General features: G+C 46.6%; 1 protein-coding gene across 1 annotated transcript; it reads left to right on the top strand.

Moving 5' to 3' along the window:
* Positions 1 to 11,658: 11,658 nt before the first annotated feature.
* NOG (noggin) lies at positions 11,659 to 12,795 on the top strand. Its single transcript, XM_027870639.1, has one exon. The coding sequence runs from the start codon at positions 11,659 to 11,661 to the stop codon at positions 12,355 to 12,357; it is 699 nt and encodes a 232-aa protein (XP_027726440.1). The 3' UTR covers positions 12,358 to 12,795.
* The last annotated feature ends 3,381 nt before the right edge of the window (positions 12,796 to 16,176 follow it).

The raw sequence follows: 16,176 nt of genomic DNA, 5'->3' as shown, positions 1-16,176 counted from the left end.
CACCTACCAAGTGCCAGGCACTGTCCTAAACACTAGAGATACAGAGAAAGGTTAAAAAAAAACTATCCCTATTCTCAGGAAGCTCACAATCTAATGGGAGAGACAACATACAAACAAGATATAGACACGATAAATTGGAAGCAATCTCAGGTGGAATGCACTAAGATTAAGGAAGGAAAGAAAAGTATCAATAAAATTTGTTTAAGAGAGAGCAAGAGAGAAAAAGCAAGGAAGGGAAAGGGAAGAAAGGAAGGAAGAAAGAAAGAAGGAAAGAAAGAAAGAAAAAGAAAGAAAGAAAGAAAGAAAGGAAGGAAGGAAGGAAGGAAAGAAGGAAGGAAGGAAGGAAGGAAGGAAGGAAGGAAGGAAGGAAGGAAGGAAGGAAGGAAGGAAAGAAGGAAGGAAGGAAGAAAGAAAAAGAAAGAAAGAAGGAAAGAGAAGAAAAGAAAGAAAGGAAACAGAACAGACCCACTCTAAGTATTATTTCCATGTTCTTTTGGTAATCAGGTCTTCCCATACTCTCATACATCACATACTTCAAATCCCACTACAATCATGCACAGATGCCCCAAGAACAATAGATTCTTGAAGGCTGTGTCAGCTCTCTGTAAAGCGTTGTGATCTACATGTGAAGATCTACATGGGAAGAAATTGTTTCTTTTAAAGTACCAAAGAATTGTACACTACTTTTGTCATTTTTATATCTGTAGTTATCTGCATATAGATTATTGTGCTTCTTTACCTTTCTGTCATAAGACAAAAAGGGGAAAGAGAAGGAGTGGGAGAGGAAGGGAATAAGGCAAAGAAAAAGAATGAGGAGGTGGAAATGGAGGAGTGAGAGGGAAAGAGGGAAAAGGAAGATGGGGAGAAAAAGAAGATGAAGGAGGAGAAGGAGGAGGAAGAGGAGAAGGTAAAGGAGAAGAAGAAGGAGAAGAAGAAGAGGAGGAGGAGGAGAAAAGGAAGAGGAAGAAGAAGACGAAGAAGAAAAAGAAGAGGAGGAAGATGAAAGAGGAAAAGGAGGTGGGAGAGAGAGAGAGAGAGAGAAATTAATAGAAGTTTAAAATGCAATTCTAGAACAATGAGACTCTAGATCTTTGATAGGAATAGGCATAGAAAGGGAAAATAGCATGAGTTCTCTATAGAGTTCCCAGAGTTTTCTTTGAAACTGAAGACCCAGTTCATTTGCACTAACATGGAATACCATAAAGGGTGGGAACCCCATGTCATCTCTGTCTTGTACTCCCATAGTGCCTGCACCCAAGTGCCTTACACTGCCTTCTTACCTCTGCCTCACAGAGTCCCTCTCTTCTTTAAAGATGCAGCTCAAACACAACCTTCCTACTACAAGAAGCCTTTCCTGATTTCTCCTTTCCCTCAATTGCTGGTGTCCTTCCTTCACAAACTATCATGCATGTGACTGCTTTGTTTATATTTGTATTCACTTCCTATCTACGCTATACATATCGGTCTATGTGCTTGTTGTCTCCTCCATCACTATGTAAGCTCCTTCAGGTAGGAATTGCTTCTTCTTTTGTACTTGTATCCCCAGTACCCAGCACGGTACATAATAGGTGATTAATAAATACTTGTTGATTGATTATACAGAGCAAATACACAATAAAATTCCAGTTAAATGTATGACTGAAAACATTTAAGACCATCTTTTCCCATCTTTTCTCTCTATCCATGACTGACCTCCAAAATGAAAGAAGGCTCCATCTGGACCATGGTTCAAATCACAGCTCTGCCAATTACTACCTACCACCAGGGTTGTTGTGAGGATAAAAGGAGATAATACTTGTAAAGCACTTTGCAAACCTTAAAGTGTTATCTAAATGCTATCTATTTTTATCAACTAGAATGCCTGACTGAATGAGCCACTGTTCGTGACATTTGAAAGATCATGGAGAACTGGAGAAGGCCACAGGTTTGGAGAAATGTAAATGTTATGCTGATTTTCAGAAAAGAGAAAAGAACAAAGTCCATAAACCATAGGCCAGGGAGCTTGACTTTGATTCCTGGGAAATTTCTAAACTAGATCATTAAAAACATTATTAAGTGATTTGGAAAAAGGGAAGAGATGATTACAGAGAGCCAGAAAGGTTTCTTGAAAGGTAAACCTTGCCAGGGGCAGCTAAGTGGCGAAATGGATAGAGCACTAGGCCTGCCTTGGAACTAAGAAGACTCATCTTCATGAGTTCAAATCTGTCTTCAGACACTTACTAGCTGTGTGACCCTAGGCAAGTCACTTAACCCTCTTGCCTCAGTTTCCTCATCAGTAAAATGAGCTGGAAAAGGAAATGGCAAACAACTCTAGTATCTCTGCCAAGAAAACCTCAAATGGGGTCAACAACAAAGTCTTGCCAGATAAACTTGTTTACTCTTTGAAAAGGGAAGCAAACTGGCAGATCACAGGAATACTATACAGTTTACCTTGGCTTTAGCTTAATATTTGATAAAGTATCTCATTCAATTTTTGTGGAGAAAATGGAGAGGTATGGACTTGACAATAACACAGTGAGATGGACTCACAATTAGTTTAATGGCCAAAATTTAAAACTAACAATTATTGGCTCAAAATCAACTTGATATTCCAACAGAATGCCCCAGTCATCTGCTTGGCCTTGGGATTTAATATTTTTATCAATGACTTAGATAGAAGCATAGATAGCATGCTCACCAGATGTACATTTGATAAAAAACTGGGAAGGATAGCTAATTCTGAATAACAGGGTCTAAAGAAGTCTTTTTGGACTAGAACTTCAGGTTAAATCCAGTAAGATCAAATCTAATTTAGGGGGCAGCTAGTGGCGTAGTGGATAGAGCACCAGCCCTGAAGTCAGGAGGACCTGAGTTCAAATCTGGCCTCAGACCAAACACTTGACACTAACTGTGTGACCCTGGGCAAGTCACTTAACCCCAATTGCCTAAATATATATATACATAATTGAGATAAATGTAATTGTATTAATTGTAAATAATGTATTTGGGTTCAAAACATCAATATACAATAACAGGATGGGGGAGATTTTCCAGAAACTTTTCTGGAAAAGATCTAGTCAACTCTAAATTTGATATGAATCAACAGCATGCCTTGGGGACCTTTTGGCAACCAAAAAAGAGTTTGATCTTAGTTAAGAGAGGTAGCTCTCAGTAGTAAGGAGATGATAATCAGTCAGTCAGTCAACAAGCATTAATTAAGCACCTCATATGTGCCAGGCACTATAATAGATGCTGGAGATACAAAGATAAAAATGAAATAATTTTTGCCCTCAAGGAGTTTACATTCTATTGGCGAAGAAAGCACATGCATACATTGGTAGGTGGAAAGACTTCATGTAGAAGGTATCATTTGATCAGAGACCTGAAGGAAAAAAGAGGCAAAGGTGAAGTGGAAGTCCTTTCTCAACATAGTAGGCAGCTAATACAATAGCATATGTGAAGAATAGCAAAAAAAAAAAGCCAATTTGGTTGAACTACATAGTAGGGGAGAGTGGGAAATGTGTAAGTTTAGAAAGATAGCTTGGTACCAGAGGCTGTAAAACAGCTAAACAGAGGAGCTAATATTTTATCCTTGGGGTAATAGGGAGCCATAGTAGTTTACAGAGTAGGGGAATGACATAGCCAGATGTGCACTCTAAGGAAATCACTTTGTTCTGCTGTATACATGACATGCTTTGTTTTTCTTTTCTTATTTTGTATTTAAGGTTCCATATTTAAGTTTATAATATGTTTCTTTTTCTTTTCTTATTGCATATTTAAGTTTCAGTAATTAAAAGAAAAAGAAAAAAGAATCACTTTGGTAGCTATGTGGAAGATGGATTACAATAAAGACAGAACTAAGGCAGAGAGTCTAATTAGAAGGGAATTGTAATAGCCATGATCACCAAAATTCCTTTATTTGAACATGATTTATTATTATTCTTTTGTCCTCTGTATTTTAAGACCTCTAGCCCCGTTCTTTGTCTTCACCATGACATCTGTTGCCTCCACCCTTCAGTTTCATCCCTGCACTGACTGCACCCTCCTCCCATCTCCATTATCTTGACCCCTTGCTAAAACAGTTGAACTCTATACTATTCCCTAATCTCAATTGCCTTGCCCCCTTGTCCAATCACATTGCCAAACCTTAATTCTATATTACCAGCTTCTACCTCCTATGCCCCTATTTTTGTGTGGCAGAATAGAGCTAGAGGAAACCACAAAACATGGTGATTGATCCCACTACAAATTTATGTTATCTAATCTCAACTGGGCACTCACTGCAACAAGTCAATCTCACTAATTGATTTGTTATCCCATTCTCCACAACAGCTATTCCAAGCCTTCTCTCCTCTCCTCAAGACTCCCACTGCAATGCCTCTTCCCAACCTCTCATCTAAGGACTTTGACTCATACTACATACAAAAAAAAATTGAGGATATTTGCTGAATTCTTCTTCTTCCCTCCTCCTCCTCCTCATCTCACATCATGCTGTTAATTTTGTCTTTCTGTCTCCTTTCCTGGATCTTCATAAATGTCAAGTCCACCAACTGTGGATATCCCCCAAGGGTCTGTTCTGTACCATTTTCTCTTTTCTCTCTATAATACCTCAGTTGGTGATCTCATCAGTTCCTATAGATTCAGTGATTATATCTACACTAATGATTCCTAGATCTGTATATCTAACCCTGGTCCTTCTCCTGAGCTCCAGTCCCACATCACCAACCGTTTTCAGACATCTGAACTAGATGTTCTATAGAGAATTTCAAACTCAACATGTTCAAAACAAAACTCAGAGCAGCTAGGTGGTCCAGTATATAGAGCACTGGCCATGGAGTCAGGAGGACCTGAATTCAAGTCTGGCCTCAGACACTTAACACTAGCTATGTGACCCTGGGCAAGTCACTTAACCCAAATTGCAAAAAACTCAGCATCTTTTCCCAAACACCTCTTCCTCTATCGAACTTCCTTATTATTGAGAGCACTACCACATCTACCCAAAAACCCAGATTCACAAACCTTCCTCACCCCACATATCTAATCAGTTGCAGAAGTCTGTCATTTCTATGTTCATTAAATCTCTCATATATGCCTCCTTACCTCCATTCACACAGCCACCATCCTAGTTAAGGCCTTCATCATCTCTCATCTGGACTATTGTTAAGAGCCTCCTAATGAGTCTCACAACCTTAAACCTCTTCCCACTGCAATCCATTATCCATTCAGCTGATTTTCCTAAATTGTAGGTTTAACCATGTCACCCTGCCTACTTAGTAAACTCTAATGGCTCCTTATTACCTCCAGAATCAAAGTTCTGTTTGGCATTTAAAGGTCTTCACAACCAGGCCCTTACCACCTTACCAATCACCCCTCCATGCACTATATGATACAGCTAAATATGTGTGTATATATTTTCATATATCTCCAGTTCTACCTGTATATATATTTGTTCCTCCCACATGGCACCCCATATCCTGGTTCCATGCCTAGAATACTCTCTCCCCGCTTTTGACTCTCAGTTTCTCTGGGTTCCTTCTAGACTCAGCTCAAATCCCAACTTCTAGAGGCCTTTCCCGTTCTCCTACCTCCATTCCAGCTACTAATACCTTCCCCACCGAGACTACCTTCCATCTCCTCTGTATATCTCTTGTATAGAATAAGATACTATTCATATGTGGTCTGCCCCATTGGAATGTGAGTTCTTTGCAGCCAGACACTGTTTTTCTCTTTCTTTGTATACCCAGGGTTTAACACAGTGCCAGCCACATTGTAAGCAGTTGATAAATGCTTGTTGACTGACCCACTCACTGACTGAATAAATGAATTTATAAATAAATTTACAAGCAAATGAAACGAAAGCAAGAAATTGTGAGATTCTGAATGGTGGGGTGGTGTCTACATGAGAGTTGAGAGATATTGTTGAGGTTATTGTTGTTGAGTTCTTTAAGTCACCATTTTGGGATTTTCTTGGCAAACATACTGAGTGGTTTGCCATTTCCTTCTCCAGCTTATTTTACAGTTGAGAAACTGAGGCAAGCAGGCTTATGTGACTTGCCCAGGTAGAAATAATTGAATTCAACCTCAGATATTTACTAGCTCTGTGACACTGATCAAGTCACTTAACTTCTTTCTGCTTCAGTGTCCTCAACTGTAAAATGGAGAAAATAATAGCACCTACCTCCCAGGGTTATTGTGAGAATTAAATGTGAGGATATTTGTAAAGCACTTAGCACAGTGCCGGGCACATAGTAGATGCTATAGAAATTATTTCTTATTGTTGCTGTTGTTACGTGGGTAGTGGGAAAGCAAGCAGTCAAGGATAACCTGGTAGCTTGCTTTCAAAAGGTAGCAAATCGATATAATTGGAAAGATAGTGGTGTCCTTGACATTTCAGTGTATGACAAATGTTAAAAGATCATTAATAACCGTTAGGTACCAAAGGAGGGAAAGCAGGCTACTGGGGTGGGGGTGAGATGGAGGGCTCCATATAAAGGGTAGCTAAAGTAACAGGGGATATTTCTCCCAGAGAAAAGAAAACTCCCAGAGTTCATAATAGCTCATGTATCTGAAGGACTGTCATGTAAAAGAAGGATCATACTGAAGTGGGTAGAAGTTACAAAGAGGCAAAGTTAGGCTTGACATTAGTAAAACAAACAAAGAACTTGGTAACAATTAGAGCTGTCTCAAAGTGAAATGAGTTTCCCTAAGAGGCTGAGTGCTTCCTCTGTGAAAGTCTTTGTAATCATTATTATTATTGTGATAATTATTATTGTTGTTGCTAGCTAGCATTTATATATTGCTTTAAACTTTGCAAAGCATTTAGTCGTCTGCATGTTGTCTACTCCCTTACACTATAAGTTCCTTGAGGGTAGAGCCTGTCTTTTGCCTTTTTTTTTTATTCCCAGCTCTTCACATAGTGCCTGGCACATAGTAGGCAATTAATAAATTATTGGCTGACATTATTTCATATGTATGGAACTGGGAGGTAAGTGCTATTGTTACCGCCATTTTACAGATGAAGATACTGAGGCTGAGAGAGGTTAATCGACTTACCCAGGGTCACACAATTAAGTAAGCGAGGTGGGATTTGAACTCAAGTTTTCCTGGTTACAAATCCAGTGCTCCATCCACTCTGCCAGCTAGCTGGCATATGGCCACTTGTAATTTATGTTACAGTGGGGATTCCCTTTGTATAGGATTTGAGCTAACTGGCCTCAGAATTCCCTTCTAACTCTAAAATGTTGCTATTCTGTGATTTTATGAAAATGGCTTCATGAACTTTGGATCATTATATAAATGCCAGACATGTATCATATTTCGGAGAATGAGAACTTGGATAAATCAGGACTATAGAAGGAGAGTAAACTGTTTTATTCAGTAGCTTCTTTATACTAATTCCATACCTATATATATATGTATTTATTGTCTCCCCTCCCAATTAAAATGTAAGCTCCTTGTGGGTAGAAATTGTTTCATTCACCGTATTTGTATCTCCAGTGCTTAGCACAGTGCCTGACACATAGTAGTTGCTTAATAAATGCTTGCTGATTGATTACTAACTCACAACCCTTCCCCTCAATGCCCAGTCAGATTCAGAATGGCCAACCATAGGACCGAGGTGCTAGGCTGAATCTTTGAACAATCTTATCTGGGGAAGAAAGACCCCATAAGCAAAGTAAGGACCCAAATAAGATTGCCATGGGATATTTAAATTATGTGAGAAAATCATCTATTTCCAGGAAGCTTATACCTAGAGATTTCCAGAACATTAGGGAGCAGAGAGATCTCCAGGTTCTACACTTTCATTTCACAGAAAAGGAAAGTGAAGCCCCAGATAGGGTAAAGCTGGCCCAATGTCATTCATCTAGCAAGTGACAGAGATCTAACTAGAAACTGACTCGAAGGCCAGAGGTCTTTGCAAAACAATCCCCACACATTTTAGAAGTTTCCATTTGAAATCATATTGTTGATATCCACGGAAATGAACTTCAATTACACATTTCATTAGCCTAGTTTTAGAAACCATCATACTTCAAAGTATCAAAATCCCATTTACTTTTTAAAATGTATAATTCATCCTGGCCTCCTTCCAATATGCCTGAATTTTTTTGGTCCCAATCTATGATTTCATCAGTGTGGAGGAAATTCCTTTTAGCAATTCAGACCATAGAGCACAGATTTAGAGTTGGAAGGACCTTAGAGACCATTCTAGTCCAACCTCCTCATTTTGCAGAGAGAGACCTCGAAGTCAAAAAAGGTTAAGTGATTTGTCAGTCAACTGGCATGTATTAAGTGCCTGCTATGTGTCAGATACCTTGTTAAGCATCTTTGGTCACACTCGTAGCAAGATGCTGAGGCAGGATTTGAATCCAGGTTCTCTAATTCCAGAGGCAGTATTATTTCACTATACTCCACTACCTCCTACAACTCTGCTGGAATTTATGGTCTCTGTTTCTAGAAGTAATAGGTCAAGTGATTTGCCCAATGTCATAGATACCCCTGTCTAATGAGTAGGACTTAAAGCCAGGTTCCTGTCTCTAAGCCACTCTATACCACTCCTGATTTAGTAAAGTTATAGTGGTGGATGTGACAGTACTGACTGCTGAGATTGATGATTGATATGATATGATTTGACACAATATATGACATATATGACACATATACACATCTTTCTTAGACAAATAGTAAGAGATACATGTTTCCATATGATATATGACTACACACATATTATAAACACACACAGACACATACACATACACACACACACACTGTCTTCCTTAGACAGTAAGAGAGGGAGAGGAAAGACAACCTTCTTTGGAGATTATCTGTGGAGGGAAAGTCCCTTGTAAAGAGAGGTCAAATTTTTTTTCACTAAGGTGAATTTTCACATTGGGAAGTTCCCAATACCTTTTCTGTGTGATTGTATACTGCTGAGCAGTTTACTCCCCCTCTGGGTTCCTCATATACTTCCCTTCTGCTTCCCTGAAATACGTGGCCTGACCCCCAAAATCACACCCTAGGAAAAAAAGCAGTAGGCCGAGGGTCTTCCATCCTTTCTGGGAGGGAGAATGCTTCCCACCCAGCTCCCTCCAAACCCCACTACAATATTTTTTGAAGTTGCTTGAATCCAACTGCTCTCCCCTCCAAGACAGGCCTAACAGGAGCTCAAGCGAACCCTTTATCAGGTTAGCTCTTTTGCACGTTGGTGTGGGACTGAGCCATAACTAGTAGAGGATAAAAGAGGTTTTGCCTCAAGCCACCAACACGGGGGAAGGGAGAGGTGCTACCTTTAAAAGACCACCAGTTCGACTATTCTCTGCCTTAATGCCACCATCCCCAGCTGTTTTTGCCCCAGGTGAGAAACTGTTCAGTTAGTCATGGGGGGAGGGGACAAGATCACTCAAACAATTAACTAAAAAGCATTTATTAAGCCCCTACTAAACTCCGGGCACTGTACTTAGTGCTAAGTTTATGAAGAGAGAAACAAACCCTTCGCTGCCCTCAAAGAGCTTTCATTCTGTAGTCCATTAGTATGAGCTAAGGAAAAGTAAATTTGCTGAAGGGTTTTTCACACCAACACTGCACTCACTCCTTGGTCAGTTGCCTTCCCTGTAAATGAAAGAGGAGGTTAGCATTCAGAAGGTTAAGAATAAGACTAGCAGCCCAGGCACCTTATAAGCAAACGCCCTGAAACACAAAGGTGCACGTGAGCTCGCACACATAGATATACTAGGACAGGCACCCCATCAAAGTAAAACCCCAAAACATAAGGTCCCCTTGGGCTCTTTCTCTGGCGGCGGTCAACTGCAAGGTCCCGCAAAAGCCAGCAGAGGGCGCCCCGCCCCAAGGGAGGGGAGCAGCCGGGAGAGAACCAAACGTTATGGAGAGGAAAGGCTCCGCAGAGTCAGACGCACCTCCGTGGATCCGCCACTTAGGGCGCAGAGTCTACAGGGCCAAGGAAAAGTAGGAGGGTGCAGAGCCGACCGCCCCCCCAATCCCCGTTGGCCCGGGGACCGGGCAGGAATCCTTCCTAGGAATTACACCACTCCCGTGCCGGGCAAGACAAACGCTGGGCGCAGTGGACCTCCGGTGTTGCATGGGTGCACAGATGTGTATATATCTAGTGCGGGAGGGGGGAAAAAGTCAAGAAGGGTGACAGAGGGCCCAGTGCAAGTACTCACTCAATCCATGCACGTTTTTTTTTTTTTTTTTTGCTCAGACTCCGCGCGAGAGACAGACCTCAGAGGCCGACCCGCTGCGTCTCTCCCTTTGCAAAGCGCACAGCGAGAAAGGAATCATCCTTATCCCTCTAGTCCCCCACCCTCGCCCCCCCTTGCCAACTCTGCACCCCTTCGGCCGGTCCCCGCCGCTGCAATGAGCCCCCCCTTGGACTGGACCTGGCGGGACGCCTAGAGCCCCGGTTGCATTGCCCTAGGAGAAAGGAGGGGGGCGGTACATTTTGCAGGAGGAGGAGGAGGAGGAGAAGGGGGGTGGGGGAGAAAGAAAATTACGCGGAGACCTGCCAAGCGCCACCACCGCCGCCGCCGCCGCCACCGCCGCCGCCGCCGCCGCCGCCGCCGCCGCCGCCTCTGAGCTGAGGCGAGCAGCCGGACTGTCGACTGACTTCCCCGGGCATCTCCGTCCAGCGGGTCGCAGAACTCGGCGCAGCCTGAGCTGCCGCTACCCGGAGCCTGCATCCAGCTCATTCGGCTCCTCGGGGGTGGAGAAGTGGGGGGGTGGGGTTGTTTGGGGGGAAGAAAGGGGAGGGGGAAAAGAGAGAGAGAGAGAGAGAGAGAGAGTCAGAGTCAGTGGTTTCCATGGTGATGGAGCTGAAAGTGCAGGAAATTTAAAGGCTTGGACCCTTCGAGACAGACAAACCGGTGCCAACGTGCGAGGAGCCGCCGCCGCCGCCGCCGCCGCCGCTGCTGCTCTAGCTCCCGCTCTCGCTCTCGCTCCTGCTCCTGCTCCTGCTCCCGGGCTCCGGCTCCGGCTCCGGCTCCTGCTCCTGGTCCAGCTGCTGCCTTTGCCACCGCCGTTATCGCTGCTGCTGCTGCCGCCGCTGCTGCTACCGCCGCCGCTGCTCCTGCCCTTGCTGCCGCTGCCGCTACTCCCGCCACTGCCGCCGCCGCCGCCGCTGCTGCTGCTGGAGACTGCCCGACAGAGCCCCGAACACCAGGCTGAGGGGAGCGCCCCCGGGACCCCTACACAGGAGTCCACTCACCCTGAAGCGCCCCTGCGGAGAAGCAAGGCAGCGCTGTGAGCAGGAAGCGAAGGAGGAGAGGGAAAAGCCACGCCACCGCTACCGAGCGAGACAGGCGAGTCCCCGCGCCCCGCGCCTCCTCCAGTCCGGAGAAAGGACAGACGAGCCAGGGACACCCCAGCCACGACCGCCGTCCTTGGAGTCACTTTGGATGCGCCCCTTCCCCAGCTAAAAAAGAGAGGACGAGTTAGAAGAAAGTTCACCCACCCTTATCACCACCCTCGGTGGGAGAAAGGAGGGCAGAGGGACGAGCATTTTCTCCCATGCTGTCGGTCCTCCGCTCCCCTTGGTTTTGGTGAGCTGCTCCCCGAGAGGGAAGACCGCCTGAGGGGGCTTGGCGTGATTTTCGTTCGGGGGGTGGGGAGGGTGGGGCGGGGGACCCAGGGAGATCGCTGCAGCCCCAGCCCCGCGCCGGAGGCATGGAGCGGTGCCCCAGCCTGGGGGTCACCCTGTACGCCGTGGTGGTGGTACTGGGGCTCCGGGCGGGGCCGGCGGGCTGCCAACACTACCTCCACATCCGCCCGGCCCCCAGCGACAACCTGCCCCTGGTGGACCTTATCGAGCATCCGGACCCTATCTTTGACCCCAAGGAGAAGGATCTAAACGAGACGCTGCTCCGCTCCCTGCTGGGGGGTCACTACGACCCGGGCTTCATGGCCACCGCGCCTCCAGAGGACCGTCCAGGCGGGGGTGGGGGGGCCGCCGGGGGCGGCGAGGACCTGGCCGAGTTGGACCAGCTGCTGCGGCAGCGGCCGTCGGGGGCCATGCCGAGCGAGATCAAAGGGCTGGAGTTCTCCGAGGGCTTGCCCCCGGGCAAGAAACACCGGCTCAGCAAGAAGCTGCGCAGGAAGCTGCAGATGTGGCTCTGGTCGCAGACCTTCTGCCCAGTACTCTACGCATGGAACGACCTGGGCAGCCGCTTCTGGCCCCGCTACGTGAAAGTGGGCAGCTGCTTCAGCAAGCGCTCTTGCTCCGTGCCGGAGGGCATGGTCTGCAAGCCGGCCAAGTCGGTGCACCTCACTGTGCTGCGGTGGCGGTGCCAGAGGCGAGGGGGGCAGCGTTGCGGCTGGATCCCCATCCAGTACCCCATCATTTCGGAATGCAAGTGCTCTTGCTAGAACTCGGGGTCCCTCTTGCCCAGAGCCCAACTCTCAATCCACTCCCTAGCCACCCACCCCACCCCCATTCTGCCACCCTCCCAAATCGGATTCAATGAACTTTTTTTTTTTTTTTGGGCTACAGAGACATAGCTTTCTGGTTCATGTAATGCACTGTTAACTGTGTAGGAATGTATGTGTGTGTATATACGGTCTCAGTTTTAATTTACTTATTAAAAGGTCAGTATTATACGTTCAAAGTTACCGGCTTCTACTGTATTTTTAAAAAAAGACAAAAGGAAAAAAAAAAGCAGAGAGAGAGAGACTGTTATTCTGGTTGTTGCTAATGTTACCCTGCTATTTATATCCAGAGCACTTCGCCTGGCGAAGCAGAAAAAGTTATTTTTTTTTTAAGTACAAAGATGAGGGGGAAAAAACTTTTTTTTTGTAGAAGGACTTTTAAAAAGAAGAAGCTATTTTCCATTCTTCGGAAAGTGTTTTTGTTTGTTTTTTTGTTCTTGTTTTCCTTGGACCTCGCAGAAGCTATAGAGTTCAATGTTATTTTACAGTTATTGTAAATAGAGAGAACAAATGGAATGACTAATCATTGTAAATTAAGAGCACCTGCTATTTATTCTTTATAATATCATCCCGTGTAGTAAAAGAGAGAGAGAAGTGCAGAGCAGAATTAAAGTCAACCACTAAAACCGACTCTGCGCCTGGGCACTGCCAGTCTATTTGTTGACCCTCTTTCCTGGCTGAGGGGGGTGGATGGACGGCGGGCGGGTGTTGGGGGAGGTGGGCAGTGGGGTGGGGGGGTCCTCACGTGGATTTTCCTTGAATGGAGAGGAGCTTCTCCAGCTCCCGGGACTCTCCTCCATTGGGGGTGAAGAAGAGGTTATCACCTCCTAATGAGTTTCTCAGCGGTCGCTGGCGGGGGTGGGGGGAGGCAGTGCGGTGAAATGAGGAGGGGGACACGGTGATCTCAAACTACCTCTCTTTGGAATCACATGGCTCCTTCCGAAATCCAGCTTTTTTTTTTTTTCTCTCCCAGTTACTAAAACTCCATCTCGTCTTGACCTCGACACCCAGCCGGCCTCCCGGAGCTGACCCTAAGCTGGGCTGTAGGGCGGGGGGCGGGGTGTGGGGGGGAGACAGCCGCTTTGTCCTGCCTGACAGGCTGTTCACAATGGGGACACGTGTCTTTCACACCTACCCTGGGGGCGGAGTGCAGCTGAAACTTGACCCCCTCTGAATGGGAGGGGGAGGAGGGGAGGAGGGAGATCTGAGCGCCCACCCAGATCCCAACACCCTCCCGCCTCTCCTCTACCCCACCCCAAGATCTAGTCCCCGTTAACCCTTTGAGCGCCTAGAAAGCAACGGAGGAAACGCTGCCGCCAAGGTGCGAGTAGAAGTAATCTGTTTTAAACTGGGAGAGGGGTGTCAAGGCCATGCATGCATACACACACACACACACACACACACACACACACACACACACACACCTTTCTGTACGGCCAGAGCCCAAGGCATATGTGTATGTCTGTGTGTGTGTGTGTGTGTGTGTGTATGCCTTTTAGCCGCAGGCTAGAGATATTTCAGAGTATGTCCTAAAGATCCAGGTAACCTCCCCTCCAGTCTTGTCACATATCTGGAGAGATCCCGCGGGCTTTGGACCAGGGCGGGGGAGGCTGGTTCTCTGGAACAAGGCACTTTGCAGCTCTGGTCTCAGTGGCGTGGGTGAGGGGGCGGGGTGGAGACTAGGGAAAGCTGCCTCTAAAGTCGCCTTTTAGCAATTTCACACCAATACATGCCTTGGGGTGGGGGTGGGGGCGCCAGAGGGGAGGGAAAGAGTTTATATCCAATATGATTTGCACCGAGGACTTGGGAGAAGAATGGTTAGCCCTGGGGAGTGTTCTTTCTGTATCCCTTGCTTCTGATTAATGAATCCATAGAACTCGGAGAAAAAACTTACCCTTGTCCCTTCCTTTCCTCCCTCTCTCCCATCGGCACCCACCACTGTCCCCCCGCCCCCTCAAATCCCCTAAAAGAAAGACACCCTCTCCTCCCCACCCCCACCGCCTGTCTGGCGTTGCGCTCCTCCCCTAGCCAGCTCGGCGGGCCGCAACATAGCATAGCATGGCATCTAGGTCTCTCTCCGTTTCTCAGGCGGGCAATACTGAGCACACCCAGCGCTACCCCTCCACGTGGGCCAGCTACCTGACACTGCGGCTCAACACTCCCTTTATTTATCTTGGACTCCAGAGCTCCTCTCCTTTCCCTGGCTCCCCTCCCTTCGGATGGCCACCCCACCCCCCTGCCACCTCCCGCCCCCCCCACCCCCTCCTTGCAACGCCTCCTCCCTCGGCTCCCACCGGGACTCTCCCAAGTCACCGAGAATTCACGCTAATTATCTCCAACCTCCGTTGGGTTCCCCTGTGCCGGGTCAACCCCCCCATTCCCCCACCCCTACCCAGTCCCCCCAGCCCAGCCCTAGGATTTCTTCCCACCCTCCACCCCAGGCCCAGCCTCTTTGGCTCCTCGTTTCAATAGCCAACCCCCTCCCCTTCTCCGTCTGTCTCTGTCTCTGTCTCTGTCTCTGTGTATGTGTATGTGTGTGTGTGTACGTGTATGTGTGTGTCTCTGCCTGTCTCTCTCTGTGTGTCTCTGTCTATCTCGTAGTTTAGGGTATTCATTAACTGAGTGCCAAGGAATAACGGCATTATTCCCCCCCAGAGAAGGCACCCTGCCCCCGCGACTATCTGAGGCTTCATTGTAAAAGGATTAAAAGTTAAAGACCTCCATCTTATGATTCTTCCATTTAATCTTCGTGGCGCCTGGGAGACATGCTCGATGGATGATGGCTTTTAAAATATTCCTAATGTCGGCTACCTTTTAAGACTCCAAGCCGAGCAAACAAACGTAATTTATTTCCAGAAGAAAGGGGATATTGAGATGTTTAAGTTTATGAACTGCCGTCCCCATGTATATTTGTTAGATTCTGACAAATACCCAAATAACATTAAAATCAGCCATTCATCACTTATGAATTTATGCAAAACTTTCTGCGCCCCGGGCCAATTTTTTTTAGACAGAGTTTCACTTGCAAAAGGGGCTGACGGGGCGGCGGAGGGGGGCAGGGTGGGAGTCTCAAAAAAAAAAAAAAGCCGAAAGCAAGAATTTTCATGCCTGGTAAACACGCGAATTATGCGAAGAGAGTTATTCCCAGCTGGGCCCGCAGCCAAGGTTCCAAGAGCCATAGCGAGTGCCCCCCACCCCCATGTTGGAAATGTCATTGGATTACAATGCGAGGTCTTCCCCCTCGGCAAGAGCCCCCTCCCCTAAGCCGGTCTCCCTCCCCCTCCCCACCCCTTTTCATTTGGAAAACCCTCTCGCAGCCGGCGAGCTTCTCCTTTTTCACCTCCTCTCCCTAAGTGATCCAGGGAGGCAGGAGCAGAGCGCAGTAGTGAAAAGTCAAACAAACAAGAGAACTCTGGGCTAGGGAGAAGCCAGTGGCTCTCCAAAGCTGCTCGTTGGCGTTCAACCCACAAGACACTTGCCAGGATAATGGCCAGAGAGGGAAGGTGGTTATAGCGGAACCTGGACGGCTGCTCTTGGGGTCTGGGCTTCATGCTTAATCTTTCTCCAACGAGTCACATTTTTTAGTTGACTTGAGAGAAAAGGAAGGCTCTCTGGTCAGATAAACAGAAAGGGCTGTCCTCTAGGGTCAGCTAGTGCCCATCTCCTGCCAAGAGGAATATTGATCTCTGTAGCGTCTGCTGCCTTGACAGCCTGTCTCTCTGGATTTATGCAGCTGCTCGGAGGGACACTGCAGTGCAG

This window comes from Vombatus ursinus, unplaced genomic scaffold (genome assembly GCF_900497805.2).
Source record: "Vombatus ursinus unplaced genomic scaffold, bare-nosed wombat genome assembly UNPS02014797.1, whole genome shotgun sequence".
NCBI lineage: Eukaryota > Metazoa > Chordata > Mammalia > Diprotodontia > Vombatidae > Vombatus > Vombatus ursinus.
This window is presented reverse-complemented; position numbering and strand designations above follow the sequence as displayed.